Source organism: Micrasema longulum, unplaced genomic scaffold (genome assembly GCF_059751315.1).
Source record: "Micrasema longulum isolate JH-2025_06_02 unplaced genomic scaffold, ASM5975131v1 h1tg000299l, whole genome shotgun sequence".
Lineage (NCBI taxonomy): Eukaryota > Metazoa > Arthropoda > Insecta > Trichoptera > Brachycentridae > Micrasema > Micrasema longulum.
Window position 1 is genome coordinate 473207 of NW_028277503.1, and position 23192 is coordinate 496398.

Genomic DNA, 23192 nt, shown 5'->3' on the forward strand with positions numbered 1-23192 from the left:
GGCTCAGTATGTTTATACATTGTAGTCAAGCTCTCGCCACAAAATAAAAAGGTATTGTATGTTCAATACAGGAGTGAGACGTATGCTCAAATTATGGTTAATAGAAAAAAGTTCTTGTATTAGTGATAATTTTTAATTTTTGATAATGTGATATGAAATGTTTTTCAAGTAAAATTATTATTAATGTAGGTCAAGTATGAATAATCAGAGTTATTTATAAGAACCTGCTGACGAGTTATATGTATACAACTCAGCAGGACTTTAATTTAAGACTGTTTTGTAAATATTTAAAAAAATCTTTTAAACCAAATTTTAAAAACTTTTTATTTGTTAAACTAAAAAAACCAACACTTTCGCCAACAGCAAAAAAGTAAAGTATTTAAATGTTATAGTTTTATATTTTATGGACATGATAACCACAATAATCAAAGTGGACAACAATAATTATTGTACGTACTTTTATATAATAGCTACTCAACACATTTCTACACATTTAGTACACCGAACTACATCTCATGAGATTATCATACGTGGAATTTATCTAAACATACAAAACACTAATTACATTAGACTTTTTCATGACTCGTTACATATTATAATGCTATAATAATAAAGATACATATTTAAATGCGCCATAGTACAAAAATAGGGCGATATTTTATCACGTGATTAAATCCATTCAATCTTATGTTATTTAATATTAGTCACATTTAGCTAATACAAGAAGTGCTCCAAATTTCCTCTAAAACAGCTAAGCAAGCGGTTACAGTGTCAGATTCATTATTAAGATTGACTGAATTTAAATAATATAATATGTAGAGCATAGAATTAAGAGTAATCCAGAAGAAGAGTAAAATCATATTTGAACACATCGAACTGTGTCCAAAAATCTCCCCACTTTCACCGCGTTATGTTCTCAAATCGCGAAAAATATGATCATAACACAAATGTAAGGTAAAAAAAAACAATTTGTTAATTTCTCTAAAATTTTTTTGTGCATGCGGAAACATTAATTGACACAACAGAGTAGATAAGTAAAAGGTCATTTAGAAGAGTAATTGAATTAATGAAGTTTGAACTTAAAATTTAAAACAAATTATATTTTACTTAAAACTGATATTTTTTTAACCTGTCAAATAATATTTTATGTTTGAAAGATAATGGTTGTCAAATGTCCACCACGGCGTTGTTTAATCCGAGATCCAATTATCATTCGTTCTCTCATTAGATGACCAAAGTAGGGTTAAAAAAATTAGTACCTTGGCAACACTAACGAAATGTCCCCTTTGTTTTCTTTAACAATCTGACAGATGGAAAAATAATTCAATTTTTAAGTAATGCATTTGCTACTTACACATGCATTTGCTAATTACACATGAAATGTGATCTCATTCTGTTTCTTTAGGATCCCAGCAGTATTTCTACACTTCAAAACGACACAACACGGCATAGTTGAATTCAAATCGGGAGTTGCGTACTGAGCGACGTCTACAAAGAAACTAATGGGTCAAAACGTAAAACTTAAGAGTAAACCTTCTGTTTGCTGCGCGTATGCTGTTTCTGGACTATTCTTAATTCTATGATGCAGAGTTACTAGCCATTTTGAATGTTAAAAAATGACTATCATCTAATTCTTAGAACAAACTTTTAGATGCGTATCAAGCTATATGTGCTGAAAAAGTGACACTTCTTTAAAAATATGTCATTACTTAAATTCAGTAGTTCCAACGTTTTTTTTTTCAATCTTTTCAAATAAAACTGAATGTTACTATATTTAAATTCAAAGTGACCAGTATTTAAAGGTCAAACTTTCATTGGAAATTTTTAGAGACCATAGACACTTACCAAATGAAGGGTACATGGCTAAAACGGGCTCATTCCATTTTTTAGATTTTCGAGATATTAATGCCATTGTTTTTCTCCTGAATCAGTTCAATAAAATGGAATATTTAAAATAAACAAATTGAGATTGCCAAAAAAATACGATTGCTGCGAAGAGCTCTCTTTTATGCCGGTTAGAAAAAAAGTTTAAAAATATTTAAATTGGCTTTTTTTGTTAGTTCTTTTCTGTGATATTGTGTAAAAAAATATATTACATTAATTAAAAACCTATTTTATTAAATACATGAACCCAGAGTCTCATAAATAAGGTTTTTATTCTTTTTTTTGCTCTCCTGTAAAATGAGTTATTTGTTAATTGTTCCTGCCGTGTACCCTCCAAATATCAAATAACACTGTACGACACCTCTGGAATGATCATCTTATAGAATAGTAGCAACTTAAATTTCAAAGATTCTGATTTGACATAGAGCTCCTTTTTGGAACATTTATTTAGAATAAGTACTAACAGGAAAAAAAATATATCTGTAGAATTAAAAAGGGCAACACAATAATACTCAAGTGTTGCCAGTATCCGAATACTATCCGATTTCAAGAATAAAAAAATAAATAAAAACAGAGATATATTCGTATAAAAATATTTTTTAAAACTATACAGGTTAAGTGCTACAAATCTTTATATTTTTTATTTATACAATATATTCATATTACTTAATGTGTTATATATATTTTTCTATTGAATAAGGAAAGCTGAGCGTGTTAACACTCGCGACTAAACAGAATAATGACTGGAATAATGTATTAATTCTCTCTTCCCGGTGGCGTACAGCTAATCATTGCATCTAATAACTTTAATATTTCTGTAAATATAATAAATACTGGGTTGAGATTTTTGGTATTCCTTCGTTATATTGAGCCAGTTAAAATAATATATTATTAATTAATAAATACTTATTCGGCACAGAAAAGGCATTTTATTAGAAATTAGGAGATAAATCACCTATACAATTAAAAGCTTACGTCACAAGTTGCGCCGATGAAGTTAAAGAGTACCGAATATACGACTATCTTAAACACTCTTTACATCTCACTATCGACGCTATAGATATATTTGGGAGTGATGGAGACAATTTCACGCGTGACGCAGGTCAGTCCGTACCACTACCACCGTACGGCAGTTGCTCTCGAAGATCTGCTAAGGGTCGTCTGTTTGCTCACGCTGTGAGTGTTAGCAAATGATTTTTTGAACGCGCGGATTTTTTTGGCACAGCAAAGGAAAGGTTAAAAATGACATTGTTAATCAACTATTGTCGATACTACAAATAAGTTTTTTAGTCAAAATGTATCTTTTTTGGGTGATCTTGTGTAAGTTAGATTCGTTTGGGCGTTTTGGCTAACATCGCAGGAAACATCTTCAGGGTAATCTGTTTACCCTCGAAGATGGCTCTTGCAATGGTAGCCGAAACATCTGAACAAATCCACCTTACACGGGGTCACCCAAAAAAGATACATATTGATAACAGTGACAATCTATGCATCTATTAAATTTTTTTTAGTCTACAACCTTTTGATGGTATTAGATTTGGCTATGATTGTGAGCACCAAATAATAAGGTTGCTTGCTTATTATGTTATGTGCGCATATCTATTTAAAAAAAAACAAGACTTTGAAAAGTGTAACATATTTTTAAAAGCGCAAATTTCTAGATTTTTTTTAGAAAAATAAATTAATAACTGCTTCAAAAATAATGTCTCTTTTTTTCTGGAAAAGTCACAGCAAAAAGGGAGAAATTCTAGTCACTTTGTTTTTACATACCAAGTGATTATTGCAGATGTTTTAAATAGAATAGTTTGAGAGTAGAAATATTTTGTTTGCATTCATAAGCTACACAGATGCCCTTTTGCCATGGTGCAACAACAATGCGAGAGACGGTCTCCTTCGAGGGGGTGGCGCAGCCCTTTCTTCGCAAGGCCCTCCTCCCCCGAGCATGAGCTCCTGGGGGCTGCAATGATTTGTGCCCAGGCAGTTGCAGGAACACACCTGAACAAAACAAATAAATGCCTACTGTTAATTTTAAAACCACAGATTTTATCTTATTACTTATAACAACAGAAGGTGCATCCAATAGTTTTTTGTGCAACGGTTATTCGATTGAGCAATTCGTCTTAAGCACATTCTCATCCAATTATATTATCTATATTATAAATATCTTATTCAAATAAATCATATAATATATTCACATACACAGGTTTTTTTTTACCAGTTTGGTTGCAACAGTTGTGAATCTGCCATATTTTCAAAAATTAGTTTTATATGAAGAACTTATCAAAATATGGATATGGATATATCCTCAGAGTAATATAGTTTTATATGAAGAACTTATCAAAATATGGATAACTCTATGGTATAATCTTAAATCTACATCTCCAATTTTTACAAAGAAATAAAATCTTATTTATTGCATAAATCTAGTATGTACTTAAATAATCAAACCTATTTACGATTTACGAAATATTAATACATAATTGATTCAAACCATGTGAATATACTTATATATTTACATACATACATGTACGTTTGTCAATGTTTATATTGACAGTTTGAACTTGTTAAAAAAAAAAATATATATCTATTACATACAGATGTCTGATCATCATCTTGGATAGCTCTCATGTTGGTGTGCCCGGCCAACAGTTTTCCATTCACAGCCATCACCTCCCCATCCAGCGTCAGAACATGATGTGAAGCCGATTGCAGTTCGTTATCTTCTCGTTTAATATCCTCAGCATTCCTAAAAGAAAGATTGATGTCAAACTCTGCAACACATATATGACAATTGATATTTATGGTGGCCTTTTCGGGCCTGTAACACATTACAATCATTATTCCATCATTTTTCATACAATGCCTAGGATATATTCTCCTGGTATCGCTGAGGTCAGACCTGAAAGTGAACCCTCAACTTTATTGAGGGCCCAGCACACAGCTTAAAGATACCGGGGTTCCTAACTATGTTATTCTATGTGTGTATTAAAATTATAATATAAACACATTTATTCCGGTTATGCATTTAGATACACTCTCAAATACTTTATTTCACTTAGTAAAACACCAACATTTTTTGATAAGTAATTAAATATTAATTCCTAAATGTTGATTTATTGGGAAGATTTTCAGACGATATTTCGATAATATTAAAATAAGTTATATGAATACTTACATTGTCATGAATCTCAGGACGAGAAGATTTATTGAAGCAGCAACTACAGCTAGGCCAAACAGAATAAATACAAGACTCAATGCCACGTAGCCGGGCTTGCTTGTCAACGCTTGATCATTCTATTTAAAAAAATAAAGAAACAATTATTCAATGCATCCGATGAAATTAAACTAAGTATAAAATTACATATAATGAGACTTGATAGTAATGTTACCTGTAGAGCGACATAGTCACCAAAACCGATAGTCGTGAGAGTAACAAAGCAGTAGTAGAAACTATCAAAATAGCTCCAACCTTCGTAGCGGGAAAACACAGCAGCACCTATAACAAGTGTATATCATATTACATATATACCAACTTGAAAATAATGTTTTTTACTATAAAAACATTAAAAGTATGAAATAAAATCTGCAAATAACGTTTGGGTGCACGGGATTCAAACAATATTTTCAGTATACGTACCTATCTACGCATGCGTATTTCCCATATCACTATCAACGTACGTACTGAATATCTAAGTATCTTGGCTTTGATAGTATTCGTTATATATGCGGGATATTGCATGTCAAGTTGTGTTCAGTTACCATAGCAAATGTCCGAATTTTCACGCACGCGCATTAGGTTCATAACATTTTAGATTTCTCCTACGAGACTTGGAATGATAAGAATATCCAATTTGTATAATGCAAAGAAAAAAACTACTCATAATAACGTTTAGCATAAAGTTTGAAGTAGCGTATTATTGATATTTGACCCAAATTAAAGAATGTCTGTCTCAGGTCTTGTCTTAGGTGTTGTAATGTTTATATCTTTTTTACACCTACAGATGCCATCCTGGAAGACCGTCAATGGCGATCTTTCGGCGGAACTGAGGAACGCAGGTTTGATGTCGGAGAGGCGAGAGTGCTGGCTAATGATAGGGTCTCTCGGAGGCGTCTGGTGGTGTTCACATGCTCCACTTAGGAGTGAAAAAAGAAGAAAGTTTACAGCTTCACCTCTAGACGCGCCTGTGCTCTGTCAATTTATTGATTGTCAACTATAAATTATTATTATTGTGATGGATAACTTATATTAGTTGTAATGAAGAGTATTTTTCTTTATGTTCTTAATAACTACCTTAGACATGGGCAGCTTAAGCTGTTTTATCTTCCTGTTTGCAGAACCAGCCTGCCAATGGTAATGCCAGTAGGAAGATCAATGTCTTCTGACTAAACTGTATCTTTTTGGATATCAACATCTTTCGTGTTACTGAAAGAAAGTTCAGAGAAGATAGCTTCCTTTCTATTTACTATTTATTTGACCATTTTTATCACATTTAAATTGTACTACTAATTTTTTATTTTATCTTATGTATGCCTTGAATATATTTTTGTAACGTACATAAACATTTTAAATAAATAAATTGAAAATATAGCATGTTATATAATACTTGAAGCGTACTTTACAAAAGTTATTATATGCAATACTAAATTTAATTTCACCTAAAATTAAAGTAAAACTTTGTAGAAAAACGAATTATTTTGTCATCACACGCTTAGGATTAGTTTAAATTAAAATTTGATGCTATAGGTATATCTACAATCATACCTACTAAAAGTAAGAACATGATTATTTTTTGTCAGCATCCCTACTGATAAGTACTTGGTGTATATGTGTTTAAAAACATGTTTAAAATATTTTTTTTTTTTTTTGTTTAAAGCCTTTGTTCTAAGCACAGTTGAAAATGACACAAAATTAAAATATTTGTGTTAATTATAAGAATGCAAATATACCTTTAAAAGATACAATATTTATTTTTTGTTACTTATTACGTAATTAGTTTCAATGGTAATAAAACAAATTGTATACCAGTTGTGATTATCACAGAAGAAAGAAGGCCAGTTGCAAACATTAGATTCATTTCAGTGGCTTCCGTAGTGTGACATCGAAGATAACACTTTGCTCTCCTTATAACAACTGATGCAAACTTGTTTAATCTTTCACCGATACTTTGGAACATTACCAGGCCCAACGGTATACCAACCTGGAAACATAACAAAATCATTATTTATATGTAATATTTAGAAGGGAGTATGGAAGTCTAGGCATTTACAGGGCTTATGAGCTGTCATTGGCTGGTTTAAGTGGCCACTTAACACCCTAGGTCATAAGCCCCGTAAATGCCTATACTTCTATATTCCCTTCTCAAAAACGTTTTCACTCTCTGTTGCAACAAATTTAGTTGTCAATCTTGCTTAGTGGAATAAAACTACAAACATATTTTTATTATTATAATTAAAATGCAGTTCCAGTTGCGGCAAATGGCAATATCAAAATTGTGTGCTGAGTCAAACAAAAATGAGATAATAATAAATAATTCTTACCATTGCATAAGCCATACAAAAAGCCTTTCCCCCAATAGTAACCGGAGTGGAGTGCCCGTACCCAATGACCGCTATGACAACAGTTGCGAAATAGAAAGCTCCAGCAAATTTCCACTGGGGCCCCGCTTTGTGAGGCTTATTTTCGATTATCACAATCTCTATCATGTGATAATCTTCAGGGGTTATGTTGTACTTCCGTATTAAACCATTCTTTATATCTGAAATTAAATAAATGATAAATTAAAATGAAATTCTACTAAGGAATGTTAGTATGTAATCTCAATATATTTAAACATGTCCAAAATAACATAGCACGCCTTTCTAAATTTTGTCAATAAAGCTTGTATCGTGTTTGCATACTGCACGGATCTCGACATTTAGCTAAATATATCAATAATATTATGCACATAAAACTATTGTTCAATATTATCATGATTTATTTAATGGATACTATTTTCTTTGGTTTGTCTATGTCCCAAACTCAGCACAGGACAAAGATCCCATGGAGTTAGAATATAATTGATTTTGTAATGATTGTGATCTAAGTATTGTAAACGTACAAAGAAAATATAAAAAAAACAATAATAAGGTATGTTCCTCACCAGAAAGCATTTCTGCTCTTCTCCTCTCCGTGTCGGACTCGAGAGCATCGAACACAGCGGCTCCGATGAGAAGGTACGTGAAGGTGCAAACCACGAGGGAGAGAGTCCGCACGTTTTGTCTCTTCATGATGCGGCTTATATCAACACCCAGCCAACTCTCAATGTGCATTCCATGTCCTTCACAAAAACACCCGCAGATTGAAATCCGTACGGGTGACAATATTGTTTATTACGGCCGGCTGTAAAAAAATATTTCAATTAGAAAAACTAGAAATATGTTTGGTTTATTTTTGGAGTTGTAACAAATTGTTAGGATAATAACAGTCACATATACAAAAAGAATATAACTGGGCCAGTATTCTTACGCAAGTTCATCATTTTCCTACTATTAGTATATAGATCATTTTTGTTACATAGCAGATAAGGCGATCAGTTTTATGCTTTGCTAGTCGAACCAATGACCTCAAGCATGGTAGGCAAACGAGCCAACCACCACTGCACTTGAAAACACTCGTCCAGGATTCAGTTTCTAATTCACACAGAGCTGTATTCTTCAAATGCTCAGAAAACAATTCAGTTAAAAAAATAATCTTAAGATTAAATGTTTAATTAAATTAAAGTTTTCCTTGTTTTCTGAATCCATCAACATTCGCATCAGCAATGCTTTTAGCCGTTCCTTTGATGTCCATTCACTTTAGATATCTAAACCAACGTATTCCATGATCTTGTCGATAAGTAAAAAAATAAAAATAGTTCAGGAGCATATCGCTAGTCCAAAGCAGCAATAAAACTTTTCCGAAGAACATATTATGAAATTGCAATCGTTTGCTACCAACAAATGCTGAAAAAATTGTTTTTTTTCATCACAACTTACCACTGACAAATTTTAAGTATTAAACTAATAATTTGTGGTTAAAATAGATACATTTTTGAGTAATATGTGTGCTTTTTTTAATGATTTGGTATTCGGCCGGATAGTACGCAGTATTCGGCCGAATACCGAATAGTAGCCGAATATTCGTGGCATCTACAGTGTATTAATAATAGTTATTATTTTAGTTTGCTGATTTGTTATTAAAATAAAATAAGATAGCAATAGAAAAAAATATAAAGTAATTTTCTCAATACTACCCACAACAAGGCTCGTCGATCGATACTATTTAATAATAACTAAAAAACACAAAAGCACAGACCACAACTCCCGCATTCTTCCGTGTAAAATAATGATGTGTGTATCGTCCTTTAGTAATTTCATCGTAGTCCGTGGTGCTTTCTTCAATTTGTAAATTGAAAAATAACCCTTCATAGGAACTTCACTGTAACCCAATAAAATTGATAAAAAATATAAACAGTTTTTTATAGTACACTCCCACCCGATTATGTATTTTGACGTTACAAACGTCAAATCTAATTATTTGTTATGTTACCATGTTGTAGAAAATGCGTTACCCACGTAACATTGTAAAATAGCGATAACTACATTTTTTTCACAAGAAAAAGGCCACATTATGGCGACCTCCATGGTATAATGGCTAAGTACTAACGTATCTAAGCTCACGCGTAGAAGGTTCCTGGTTCGATTCACGGTGAACACACAAAAATCGTCTGTCAAGCCAGTGTGTTCTTTATTGTAATTTACCACTATAATTGAGCTTTCAGGTCTGTTGTGGTAAAAAAAATTATCTGAAATAAGTTACTATACATTGCTAGCAATTTTCGTCTTTTCGTTCTCGTGGCTACCAGAATGAGAGAGAGATTTTTCTTTTCAGTTTTTTTTTAGGCCTTTTCACCTCCCAAACGATAAAGGAATTTTTTGGATTATAATATTAAAAATAATCTGATCTTCGTGAAGTTATTCATTATATACTTATGTACGATAGATAAGGATTTTTTAACAATCAATAGATGGCAACCTAAGTGAGCAAACAAACAATAAATTATTATAATATGTATTTGTTTTATTTGTACTGAAATTTTTTTCTACGAAAAAAAAAACGAGGAAATGGTAGAATTTAAATAGAATTCGGTAGATTGCTCCTAAAACCGGTAGATCTACCGAAAAATTGGTAGTACTGGCAACGCTGGTTATTCGATTGACGTTTATAAGACTAGTTGCCAGATACAAATATTTTTCCTCAAATGTCATTAATATTGTTCCCTGTCACTCTTTTCCACACGTTTCAAAAATTTACATCAGCCTTGGTCGCGTGCTGTCAATTTAGTAAATTTGATAACAACAATAATGGAAATTCAGTGCAGTAAAACGAACCCTCCTATAGGTTTGTATATTATTTTGTAGTATGTTTTATTTCTTAAATAAGCAATACGCTTTCATTCATGTGCATTTAGAAAATACTTAAATAAGGTTATGTCTATTTTAACACCCGGCTATTTTTACAAACCATACTTTTTTTAGGGGGAGTTCTAGCCACTGAGTTGGTGAATAGTAAGCAGTTTCCAATAACATTGTCTTGGGGGAATGCAAATACGGCGAAGTTTAAAAGCGGCAAAGTGACAACATTTGAAACTCAGAATGATCTTCTCAGGATTTTGGCCAATGAAGTGAAAGGGCTTTATGGGGAGACAGACATGGATATTATCACCGTGGACCACTGGCTGTCCTTTTCTCTGACTGCGTTTCAGGATTTACAGCAAAAGTTGCAGTATTTAGACGAAACTCTCAGTCGATTGACTTATCTGGTTTCCAACAGACTGACGATTGCGGATTTAGCCGTCTTCAGTGTTTTAAATGGTAAGCAAATATCGCTCACACAATTTTCCAACATCATTCTTATGTTGTAGAATTGCACAATATTTTAAGGTAGGCACTAACAATCGGGTTGTGGTCCCGTGGCTAGTGTCTCGAACTCGCCGCTCAAAGGTCCGTGGTTAGAATCCCACTCTACCCCAATTTGATTCCCATTTTCTAATAGTGAGTTATTTACTACTCGTTGAAAATGGCCCTCAAAATTAAATATTTGGGTAAATCATAAGCAGGCAAATATTTCTTTTAAAAAAACACACACACACATCTTCTGTGCTCCCATATTCCACTTTCATGCCAAACCATATAATTTTATAAATGTTTGATGAATGTTTTTAGTTTTTATATTAAAAGCATTTACGAATATTACTTGTTCAATCGTTTTTTTTTTTTCATATTAATACACATAGACATGCCCTGAGCCCTCAAAAATGAAGACATTTAACTCATGCCCAACGCATATTTAGTCATTCTTCAGCCGCCAGCCTTGTAGATTTATCATCAGTTGGAGACCCATTTTCAAATTAAAATGAATGTTCAATCAGTTTATAATAAAACTGTTTTTTTTAAACATTTTTTCTCATGTTAAGTTATGAAAACCTACATGTGTACTTACAAATAATAATAATATAAACATTTACAATAAATACAAATTTATAAACAACATTTAGCGCACATTTATTCTTATTAAGTTCACAATGATAAGGTAAGTCAATTAGGGTCATATAAAGTTATAAATTATTTATCACACATCACCTTTTTGTAGGCTCATCAATGTATACTAGCTTCGCTAAGAAGATTGAGTTGAAAAATTTGACAAGATGGATGAAGCTTATAGGGTCTCAGAGCTGTGTACAGAAAGGGTTATCATCCCTTCCAGCCGAAGTTACGAAACAGTTTTTTGCCCCTAAAAATGGTTCCAGGTATAAAAATATTTTTCATGCTCAGATTTTATTTTTTAACTCAAAAAACATTTTGTTTTAAGTTTACTGCAACATTGTCTTGTTACTTGTTGTTATTCTGTATGTATTGTTTATTAATACGACTGTGTTGGTTTCATGAAAATAAAATAACATATTTAAAATATTGTTTAACATTTTGTTAATTTGTAAGAAATTACCACATATCGCTTTGTGAATTTAAAAGGGCCACAAATTGAAATTCGACTTTTTTCTGTAGAGCCAATCAATGTTTTTAACATGAGATCTTCCTTTTTATATTAATGTTTTTGATATCATTAGATGCGTTTATAAAGCCGTATCTATCTAATTATAGAGTTTTGTGCTAACTATTACCCAGAAACATAAAACGTCACATGCCTGGTCACAACTGACAAGATGGCGGTTTTGTTCTGAAGTTAGCCACTAAAATGCTAAATGCCAAAAGGGCTGTTGTGCGATTTGGGTCATTTATAATTTATTTATTTATTTATTTCATTTTATTTGGGATTTTTACAGCTATTACATAAACAAAATAATTAGAAAAATCTTAACAATACTAAAGCCAATTACAAAAATCCACTGTAAATATAATGACACATAATATATAAGAAAAGAAGTTTAGTAATTTTATTTGTGTGACGTTTGTATTCATGTGTATGTGAATGTGTGTATGCGTGAATGAATGAGGGAGAGGATACATGTGCGTGTGGGAATGAAAGAGGGAGAGGGTGCGTTTGTATGGGTGCGTAAGTATGAAAATAATATATTTGCTTAAAACTTGTAAATTATATTAAAAATGGTACAATAAAGAGCTTAGTAAAAAGTTAGAAACCTTTTTGTTAAAATTCAAATGACGAAATGATATAAATTGTTTTTTTTTTTTTTTTTTTTTAAGTATGTTAAATTTCAAAACCGTATTACGAAGAAAAAAAAAGCATTTTATTTTTTAAATTTAACTGATACACATCGAATGAATAATGTGCGACGAGTCCTATACAATACAGTAGGTAATCACAAAATGCAGTAAATACGAAATAATGACAACAATAAAATAAGGATTGACAATACGCGAACGTTGATTCAAAACGAACACACAAATGCATATTATATGCACCTACATAATATATAAATAAGAATAACATATAAGTTTAATATAAATGATTCGGATTATAAAAATCAGGTGTCACAAACAGTTGGCCCGCAGTACGGGGATACATAATTATATTAAAAGATCTTCTCACTATAAAACTTATGTATGTTCAGGGATAGAGAGCAACGGAGAGGAGGATGCGGACAAAGACAATTTATTACCTATGGCAGTTTTGATAAATTTAATATTTTTGGTAAATATATCTATTTCGTTAAATTTCCTGTTATACGTATCCATAATACGGTTAATCGTAGCGTTTTTTGACGAATTTGTTCTGCATTTAGGTATGTGGAAAAGTTGTGTATAACGCGTTTGTCTCTGTGGTACCTTAAGATGAATGCGGTTAACCAACTCGGGGGAATCTATTTTATCAGATATTATGTTGGTGAGTAACACTATATCAGCTGTGGTTCGTCTATCAGCGAGAGTTTGGATATTATGAAAAACGCACGCTTGGCGATAATCTGGAAAATTGAGATGTAATCTACGGTTTAAATTTTTTATAAACATTTTTTGAATTCTTTCAATTTTGCAGGAATGAATTTTATAATAAGGAGACCAGACAGGTGAAGAAAATTCTAGTAAACTACGAACATAAGAAAAATATAATTTTTTAAGAGTATCGGTATTTTGAAACGGTTTGCCTGTGCGTAGTATAAATCCTAGTGTTCTAAAAGATTTTTCAGTAATACCATCGATGTGACGATTAAAAGTTAATTTTTCATCTAAGAGGATACCTAAATCACGGACTGTTTCGACAGATTTAATATTTGTATTATTTAATTTGTAATTAAAATCGATGGCACGGGTCTTTCTTTTGAATGTTATTTTTAGGCATTTTTCAGGGTTAAGCGATAGTTTATTATTTATACAATAAACCGACAGTCTAGTGAGGTCCTCCTGCATTTTATGACAGTCATTAGTATTTTCAATATTTAAGTATACCTTCATGTCGTCTGCATACATAATGTATTTAGAGTTATTAAAACAATCGCCTATATCATGAACATATACATTGAATAAAAGGGGTCCTAAGTGGCTACCTTGAGGGACACCAGATGGAAGCAAGGAAAAGTCAGAAGAGTGCCCGCCAACGACGACTGCCTGACTCCTTTTACTGATGTAAGAACCAAGCCAACATAAGAGATCTCTATTAATTCCGATTGTTATTAACTTTTTTAAGAGGATTGAATGATCAACACGATCAAACGCCTTTGAATAATCAGTGTAAATAACGTCAGATTGTAATCCCTTGGCCATATACTCAGCAATATCGGTTGTGAAGAGCGTTAAATTAGAAACTACTGATCGTTTCCGCATAAAACCGTGCTGTTCATTTGGAATGTGTAAAGCAACTTCAGATAAAAGGTGATTATAAACTAACATTTCAAATATTTTGCTAAACACTGGTAAGATTGAGACCGGTCGATAATTCTCAACTTTATTTTTGAGGCCACTTTTATGAATGGGAATGATAAGTGCTCTTTTCCAGTGACTCGGAAAGACTCCATCTTTTAATGAGCGATTGAATATAATTGTTAGAGGTTTGGCAAGTTGATTTGCACATTTGATTGCGAATAATGGAGGAATGTCATCGCTTCCAGCACCTTTGCTAGAATCTAATTTAGTAAGAATTTTACGGACATCGTCGTAAGAAAAGTTAATTGAAGATGTAGCAACATTGCGTGTGCTTTGATGGAGTGGGGAGGTTATGCAGACTTCATCGATCAAATTGCTTTGAGTATAGACCGAATTAAAATAATTAGAGAAGTGGTCGACTACTTCTTGGGCATTATTAGACACTTGGTTTTTATACTGCATAATGCAAAATCCATCGGAGTCTTTTTCTTATAGAAAAATATGACTGATTTAGATCTCATTTTTGCAATAAAACGAAATTTCAGGGTTTTTGATTTGTTTCTTTCTTCTTTCTTCTTCTTCATTTCCTCAATGCTGAGAGTTGGGATCTATGGTGGGGTCCCACCGTAGGTCTACGGTAAGCACAAAACATCTCTTCCCTGTTCTCCGCAGCATGCACCGCCGAGTAAAGGTCTCCCCCATTCATCTCCCTAACTGGGTCGCACCAACCAACTCTTCCAATATTTCTCTATATGTATTTAATTTTTTTTTTTTTTTAATTTCAGCGAGCGATCTAGTGTGCCAAAGAAGATGGAAAGAGAAAGTGGCGGGCGATTGCAAGAAGGTAAATTTGTTGACCTTCCCGGCGCAGAGATGGGAAAGGTGGTTGTCAGATTCCCTCCTGAAGCTTCTGGGTATGTAAATGTATATTTATTACGGTACAGTTTTGTAATGAACGGTAGCCACAAATTCCATAGTAGAGAAATAACATGTTTTTTTTTACAATTTTAAATTTATAAGGGTCTATGAAATACTATCGAGTAAAAAAATATTTTTTTGTACTTATTCGTAGCATAAAATATTTTTTTAAGTTTATAATTTAAAATTCCCGCAAAAACAGTTCAATGCATTGGCCACACTCCTAATACATCATGATTCAATTAAATTTTGAACTTTGGCCGCCAACATTGATTGAATAGTGAAATGGTATCTAGTAAAAAATGACTGACTTTGGTGCTTCGTATAAGTGCAAGAGGGTTTAGGTGTGAACATTGTAGATTTTTTCTTCCTCTCTTCTTTTCCACATACGCTTATAAGTGGAGCGTGTAGACATCATTAGATGCCTTCAGGAGACCCTATCGTTAGCCAGCTCTCTCGCCTCCTCCCACATCAATCCCACGCCTCAAAGTTCAGCCAAAAAATTACCGTCGACGCCCTTCTAGAACCTTCCATTTAGTTTTGAAATAAAAATGATTTTATTTTATATACATCAGACATAATTCTGCATACCTAAATACATGTTACTTATTTAAGCTGTCCAATTAACAAACTAAAGCCCTTGAGGTGAATTTTTCCAAATTGGCAATATATAAACCATCCTGAATTATGTATTTATTAACAAGCACAATACAATTTATACATGTTAATACTGGCGCGGAATATACACATTTGTAAATTGATACAAGCATATTTTCTCCCCTCCCTTATAAGCAAGTGTCTGGTTCTTTGTGCCAACTGAACCTATGGTAGGGTCCTGCTCTGGTTGACACAAAATGCAATGAAATAGAAACCTCGTAATTAGAATGAAACCAAGTAATAAAAACGTGGATGTATGACATAAATTATCAAGATATATATTTTAGTTGTCACATGAAATATGATAATTTCTCACTAAAATAATTTAAATAGTGGAAAGTATTCACCAATCTAATCATTCTGGGCAAAGACGATTGAACGCCATAATTGGTCCTGTGATGACGCAGGAATAGCATTTCTATATCTTATTCCTAAGCCTGCGAGTGGAAATGCTAGGAGAAATTTTCTGTTGAAAAATGTTATTATTAATTTTAAAGATTAAGTCTGCATTCAATCTTCGTTTCGCAAGGCTAATGTTTTGTTTTTAGATTTTCACATCTATTCAGATGCAAAATGACTTATTATGCCGTGTGTCATTTGCACTTTTTCTGAAAGCTGCTACTCTTGGGATGTTGAGTTCCAACTGTCCATCCATCTTTCAATTGAATTTCATTTTCTGCAATGTATGGGGTTCTGGAGTTTTCCATTCTGTTTACATGACCTCTCCAGAACCTTCTTGCTCTACTCCATCGCATAATATCTTCGGTGCTACAGGTCCGTCTTTTTTTGCCATTGCAAATTCGATCAGTAAGCGTTCTCCCCGTGATTGCCCCTAAAGTTTTCGTATGCAGCTTGTTAATCTGAAATCTGTATCGTTTCGCAGTCTACGGTTTTATGTGTACCAGGATGACCCAATTACACAGATTTCAGATTAACAAGCTCCATATAGCAACAACTGTGACACGTTGCAAATCTCAAATACATAATGTAGCATATATATCCAGACAAATAATATCAACCCTAATGATGGACTCTTTAATACGATCCAAATTGTCAGGAAAGCATACAAACAACACATGGCATACTAACCCACTGTGCAAAGTTAATGATATTAAAAAGCTTCTCTATATTAGAAAAAGAATCATTCTTTTCTAGTTCCATTTTCCAAGGAATTTTTCTGAAATGAAATGATGTTGAATCTGAGACAATTAATATAAACAAATAATAATGGCGGTGTGTTTGGGTCGATGATCAGCTCAGTTGGATTATAAGTGTTAATAATAATTATTATTATATTTTGTAGGTACCTGCATATTGGGCATGCAAAGGCCGCTCTTCTTAATCAATATTACCAGCAAGCCTTTCAAGGAAAACTCATCATGAGATTTGATGATACTAATCCTGCTAAGGAAAATCTCCATTTTGAAAAGGTTGCATAATTATGTACATTGTAAATTTAAACTATGAATTATCCTGGAATCTTGTATTTTAATTAATTTATTATAGAACCATAAATTATCCCAGAACCTTATATTTGAATTTATTATCATAGAACAAAACCATGAATTTTCCTAAAATCTTCTATTTAATTTTATTTATCATAGAACAAAACTACAAATTATCCTAGAATATTCTATTTGAATTTATTTTTCATAGAATAATATCCTTATAATATAATTATAATTTTTTATTTATTATAATAAAACACACTTGTCAGGTTATTCTGGAGGATGTAGAGATGTTGGATATAAAACCGGACATCTTTACACATACATCTCAGTACTTTGACATGATGCTAGAAATGTGTGAGAGACTAATCAAGGAGCAGAAAGCTTTTGCAGATGACACCTTACCCGAACAAATGAAGTCCGAGAGAGAACAAAAGGTCGAAAGTGTCAATAGAAATAATTGTAAGTGGTATTTTTGTTCTTATTTAAGAATTGTGATTAATGTGGTAATAATCAGATTTGTTTTACAAAAGTGTTTCCATTTTTTTAAAATTCATTACAACTCTACGAGTTATATACATAATTTTAAAATAAAACAAAGCTGTTATTAAAATGGAAAAAAACAACCAAATAGAAATAAATAATTATTTTTAGATTTTAGGCTCTATAAGGGCCAATGTCATAAATTGCAATAACACAGGAGAGTAATTTTTTCAGCAATTTTGTGGCATTATAATAAACTATTTGATTCGTTTGATAATGAATATTAATAAAAAACATTACTATATATGGATGTGTATATAAAATAGTTAAATCATCAAGTCATCGACCCCCTACAAAATGTTTGTAAGAAAAAAATATTTTGAAATTTAGCCTTATACATCCAAGCCACAGATTTATCAAAACCGTAACAAATTACATTTTTTACATAATAAAAAAATCAGTAAATTAAAAAACCTAGAATATATTTATTTTATTTCACAAGTTTTTATATAAAATAAAACACATAAGTAATTATATATTCAGTTAAAACTTATGGCCTTATTGAAAAAAACACATTAATAATATAACGATAATATTCAAATGAAAAAGTGAGGAACCAAATCATTTCACAACATTTTCAGTTTAAATGGTCCCTTATTGATTGATCCCAGTGCTTTTGTGTATGTAACAACTGTGGTCATGTGTTCTCTTTACTAGCCATAGAAAAGAATCTGAAGATGTGGAGTGAGATGAAAGCGGGCAGTGAGATTGGTGTTAAGTGCTGTGTTAGAGCCAAGATCGACATGCAATCTCCCAACGGGTGTATGAGGGACCCCACCATATATCGCTGCAAACCAGAACCACATCCTAGGACAGGCACACAGTACAAGTAAGATCATTTCACAAGGAATCAAAATATAAATAGAATATTTTAATTTTGCCAGGAGTTATCATAACAATAAAATCAATTGCCCCAGGCTATAATCTGTCCTCTACTTCTTTCTCATTCAGGCTCTCTGGGTTCAGTTAGCATAATAGTCATTTATCTATCTTCAGTTTTTATTTAAAAAATAATATAAATTACTAGGTGTGCTGTTATTTTATTTTATTTGGGATAGCAACAGTTCTACATACATATTTATAGTGAAGATCAGATATATTGCATGGACACAGAACCAAAAACAGGTTTCCGCAAATTGTACAAAGTTCGTAAAGAAATATAGATAATACTATGGGTATACAAATACATATAAAAGTCATAACATTTTTGGCATTTAAGATTACACAGATAGGAAGAGAATTTCACAGAGAATCATATTCTGTAAAAAAAAGTATTTCGGATATCTCAGAATTGAATAGATAATATCTTTGGAAGTTCTTTCTACATAAAAGAGAAAGATTCTTATAGTTAAAGAGAAAGATTCTTATAGTTAAAAAGAAAAGTTTAAAAAAATCTGTATTTTAAATCAAATTAAATCAATGACTAAAATTTGATTTGGTTAGCAAGCAAAATAAAGAGAATTTTGACGCTGACTGGTGCAATTTACTTTAGTATACATTATGTAATTTTATTTATTAATTTATGTTTATGATTTACTCATTTGAAGTACCGACTTAAAAACAATATCAAGTATTTATTGCAATTAACGGAAATAAAAATATTGTTCGCTCTTTATTTATTCCAGAGTGTATCCAACGTATGACTTTGCATGTCCCATAGTGGATGCAGTAGAAGATGTCACACACGTACTGAGAACTATGGAGTACCACGACAGAGACCCACAGTTCTATTGGTTCATAGAGGCCTTAGGTCTCCGTAGACCTTACATTTGGGAATACAGCAGGTTGTTATTTATTTTTATAAAATATATGTATGTAATAAATAATTATTTTAAAACTTCCTTTTAAATTTAATATTAATTTTAAACCCAACTTTTTTTCAGATTAAGTATGACAAACACTGTCCTCTCAAAAAGAAAGCTCACCTGGTTCGTAGAGGAAGGTCTTGTTGATGGATGGTAAGATTCTTTTCTAGATATAAAATATCGAAAGGCTTGCAGATCAATTGCCTTTAAATTTAATGATAAATAAGTTAAATGAGTGATTTTCTTGTGGCAGGGATGATCCCAGATTCCCCACAGTTCGGGGAATACTCAGAAGAGGAATGACTGTAGAAGGATTAAAACAGTTCATTATCGCCCAAGGATCCTCCCGCTCTGTGGTATTCATGGAATGGGATAAGATATGGGCATTTAACAAGAAGGTATGGTTTCATTTGTACTCTTCTATCACATTTATTTTTAGTAAATCGTAGGGCTTTTGAGGTTATTTATCTCAAATGGAAATTAAAAAGACTGCCATTTAAACTCTTGTGTGATTATGTTACATACCTCTACATAGAATACAATATACATATCTGTTTTATTTTTTTTTACTAATAATGTTGTATTTTGTTATATCAGACCTAAATTATATGATTATTTTTATAAATGATGGAAAATAAAAATAATTTTGTTAATTTTTTGTTTTAAAATACCTGTATTATCTCGTCTTTTGATGAATGCAGCATGATGGAATATTTTTCACTTCTGGGTGTTTTGCACTGTAATTCACTACTATAATTGGGCCTCCTCACCTGTTGTGGTACAAAAAAAAACAATTACAGATTTCAAAAATTATACCTATTCTACTTTCCTTATTTCCAGGTCATTGATCCCATCGCACCCCGTTTTACTGCCCTGGAATCCTCCCCGGCTCCTGTGACGGTGGTTGTTAAAGACGCCAAGGAGGAAGCCTCGATGGTTCCACGTCACCCTAAGAATCCTGATATAGGGATGAAGAAAATGTATGTGGGTCCCAAAGTCCTCATAGACCAGGCAGACGCGCAGCTACTGAAGGAAGGAGAGAATGCCACATTCATCAATTGGGGAAATATCAAAATTCAGAAGATTCAGAAGTAAGCTTTTTGTCAAAATTATAATAATAATGGTTTATTTTTGAATTATATGTGTAGGTAAATTTTAAAATCATACCGGTCATAAATTCAAAATCTATACCTACCATTAAAACTATGTAATATTTTGTACCAATGAGGAAGTTCAGTGTATTTTTTTTATTTGTTAAAAGACTATTAAACTAAGTCTAAGCCTAAGCAAAAATTATTATTTTTTACTTATCGTATTATCAGCGCTATGATTTTTTGAAGTTTTGTATTTCTGAAACAACTCCGCGTGTGACGTTAGAGGTTGTTCCCTGTTAGTTCTTTCTATTGGTTTGTTTACGGTAAACCAACCGGATATCCTTCCCAAATATCGCATCATTGGTTGGTTCACATGAACCAGTGACGTCAATTAAAGTAGTGCGTTTTTTTTTTGTACATTTTCAAGAAACTTTGCCGTACAATTGAATGCTCTAATTTTTACCGCGCGCAAGAAAACATTTTTTGTATCCAATTTCCCGTTGGGCTGAAGTTCCTCATTGTAAAATTCAATGGTATGATTAGTAAAATTTAATTTAATTATGGTCAGCCGGCATGGCGACATTACTTGAAAGTGGGTTAATATTCACAATAGACCCTAGGAAGCCCATAAATTTCAACATAATATTTATGTGTCGCCGTGCAATTTTTTAAAGCAATTATGGAATTTTAAATTTTGGAATTCTTAAAAAAATCATCATTTGTAAATTTATTTAAAAAATTCAAACTACATAATATGTTATATATTATGTCCACATGCCAGTTATAAGTATGACAAGGGCATATCAGATATTAATGTTTTTTTTAATCAATGATACATTTCAGATCCAAAGATGGTACAGTGACTTCAGTTGAAGCCGTTCAGAACTTAGCAGATAAGGATTATAAGAAAACTCTTAAGTTGACGTGGTTAGCTGATACTCCCTCGGCAAAGTTTACGCCGGCATACTGTGTATTCTTTGAAAATATCATCTCCAAAGGCGTACTCGGAAAAGATGAAGATTTTAAGAAATTTATTGGTCATGAAACAAGGGTGAGTTGTTTTTTCAGAAAAATATTAGAATTCTTATTCTATACTCAAATATTTCAATTTCGCGGTCATTTTTGAAAAGTCATTTACATATCTAACTCAAGCCGACTAAAAATAAATGTATGCAAAAGTAAGTATAATATATGATTGTCAATAAAACTGAACAAGTGACAAATATGCCCCTTTTTACCTCCATATTTATTAGATTTACTAGTTAGTAGACACTGTTAAGATTATAAAATAGTATAATATTCATTACTAAATTATAACTTGATAAGCAAGCTTGTGTAGCTTTGAAACTGGTCGGTAACAAAACAAAAAAAAAGTGGTTAAAAATATAGTGCGTTTTATTTTAATTATTGCTCTAATTCACTACCGTAATGAGGAAGTTCAGTGGTGTTTTAAAAAAAATATATGTGTAGTATTTATCATCACTATGATTTTTTCATAGTTTTGTAATTACTCCGCCTGTGACGTCACATGTTGTCGTCGGTGAATTGTGCTGACATTTAAAAGTAGAACCCCGTAATGTCAAAATACACTAAAATTTGAACAAAATGGCTACCTGTAAACCGGAAATCTATCACAAAACATAAGAACGCTGTAATTTATTGTTTTATTTCACAAAAACTTGTAGTATAATGAATTTTTTTAAAACCTCTTATTCGTTTTTGAGAAACACGCCGTACAATTTAATGCTCTAATTTTTACCGCGTGTAAGATAGCATTTCTATAACCAATTTCCTGTAGTACTGAACTTCCTCATTGGGCCTTCTGGACTGTTGTGGTGTAAAAAAATAAATTAAGTCAAATTAATAAATTATAAGAGGTTTTTAATTTTTGCAGAGGGATATTTGCATGGTGGGCGACCCTGAATTAGCCACTCTAAAGAAGGGAGACATCATCCAACTCCAGAGGCGAGGATTCTTCAAGGTAGATCTGCCATTCCGTGCAGCTACCGAGCTGAGTGGCCGAGAACAGCCGTGCATACTCTTCCACATCCCCGATGGACATGCTAAAGAACAGCCAACACTTCAGGTTTGTAACATAATTTTTTAATTATTATTCTTGTCATTTCTTTAAAGTAGGCTTCGCTCAGTGGCGGTTATGCAGGTGAGACAAGTGAGGCTTCGCTTCAATAAGAAAATCATACTCCACACACCACACGTTCATAATAAATAAAAAGCTTTGATATAAAAATATATCATCGTAAGAACAAACATATTCCTTTGTCCAAAATACAGATTTTGCAACTCACGGGCAATGGACACGACATCTTTTAGTCGCAGTCCTTAAGACAACACATGCTGCTAGCAAAAAACATTTTTATTTGAATGTACGTAAGGTTGAATTTGGAGTACATTAATATCAGATAGGTTCTATGTAAGAGAGCCTCAAACGATAAGAGAAATCATACTAGCCCAACATCATCTATGCATTC

At 32.3% G+C, this 23192-nt stretch overlaps 2 protein-coding genes across 3 annotated transcripts in view; one reads left to right on the forward strand and one right to left on the reverse strand.

Moving 5' to 3' along the window:
- Positions 1-2793: 2793 nt before the first annotated feature.
- On the reverse strand, positions 2794-9485 carry Task7 (TWIK-related acid-sensitive K[+] channel 7). 2 transcript variants are annotated; one of them, XR_015822022.1, is made up of 9 exons: positions 9218-9446; positions 8025-8263; positions 7423-7640; positions 6908-7082; positions 5274-5380; positions 5060-5178; positions 4480-4630; positions 3367-3879; positions 2794-3199 (listed from the first exon to the last, which is right to left on the reverse strand). XR_015822022.1 is itself a non-coding variant. In XM_088224588.1 (8 exons), the coding sequence occupies exons 2-8, from the start codon at positions 8191-8193 to the stop codon at positions 3724-3726; spliced, it is 1095 nt and encodes a 364-aa protein (XP_088080714.1). In that variant the 5' UTR covers positions 8194-8263; positions 9218-9485; the 3' UTR covers positions 2794-3723. The 2 variants fall into 2 exon arrangements, 1 of the variants encoding a protein (XP_088080714.1); XM_088224588.1 differs by having other exon boundaries at positions 2794-3879; positions 9218-9485.
- Positions 9486-10152: 667 nt separating this feature from the next.
- The window catches only part of GluProRS (Glutamyl-prolyl-tRNA synthetase), a 42461-nt gene continuing 29421 nt past the window's right edge, over positions 10153-23192 (forward strand). Inside the window, exons 1-13 of the mRNA XM_088224589.1 lie at positions 10153-10303; positions 10441-10776; positions 11555-11711; positions 15024-15152; positions 17117-17243; positions 17531-17723; positions 18462-18633; positions 19430-19588; positions 19688-19762; positions 19863-20007; positions 20450-20700; positions 21547-21754; positions 22598-22789. Of these exons, the coding sequence (XP_088080715.1) occupies positions 10267-10303; positions 10441-10776; positions 11555-11711; positions 15024-15152; positions 17117-17243; positions 17531-17723; positions 18462-18633; positions 19430-19588; positions 19688-19762; positions 19863-20007; positions 20450-20700; positions 21547-21754; positions 22598-22789 (2181 nt within the window). The 5' untranslated portion in view covers positions 10153-10266. The remainder of the gene's footprint in view (positions 10304-10440; positions 10777-11554; positions 11712-15023; positions 15153-17116; positions 17244-17530; positions 17724-18461; positions 18634-19429; positions 19589-19687; positions 19763-19862; positions 20008-20449; positions 20701-21546; positions 21755-22597; positions 22790-23192) is intronic.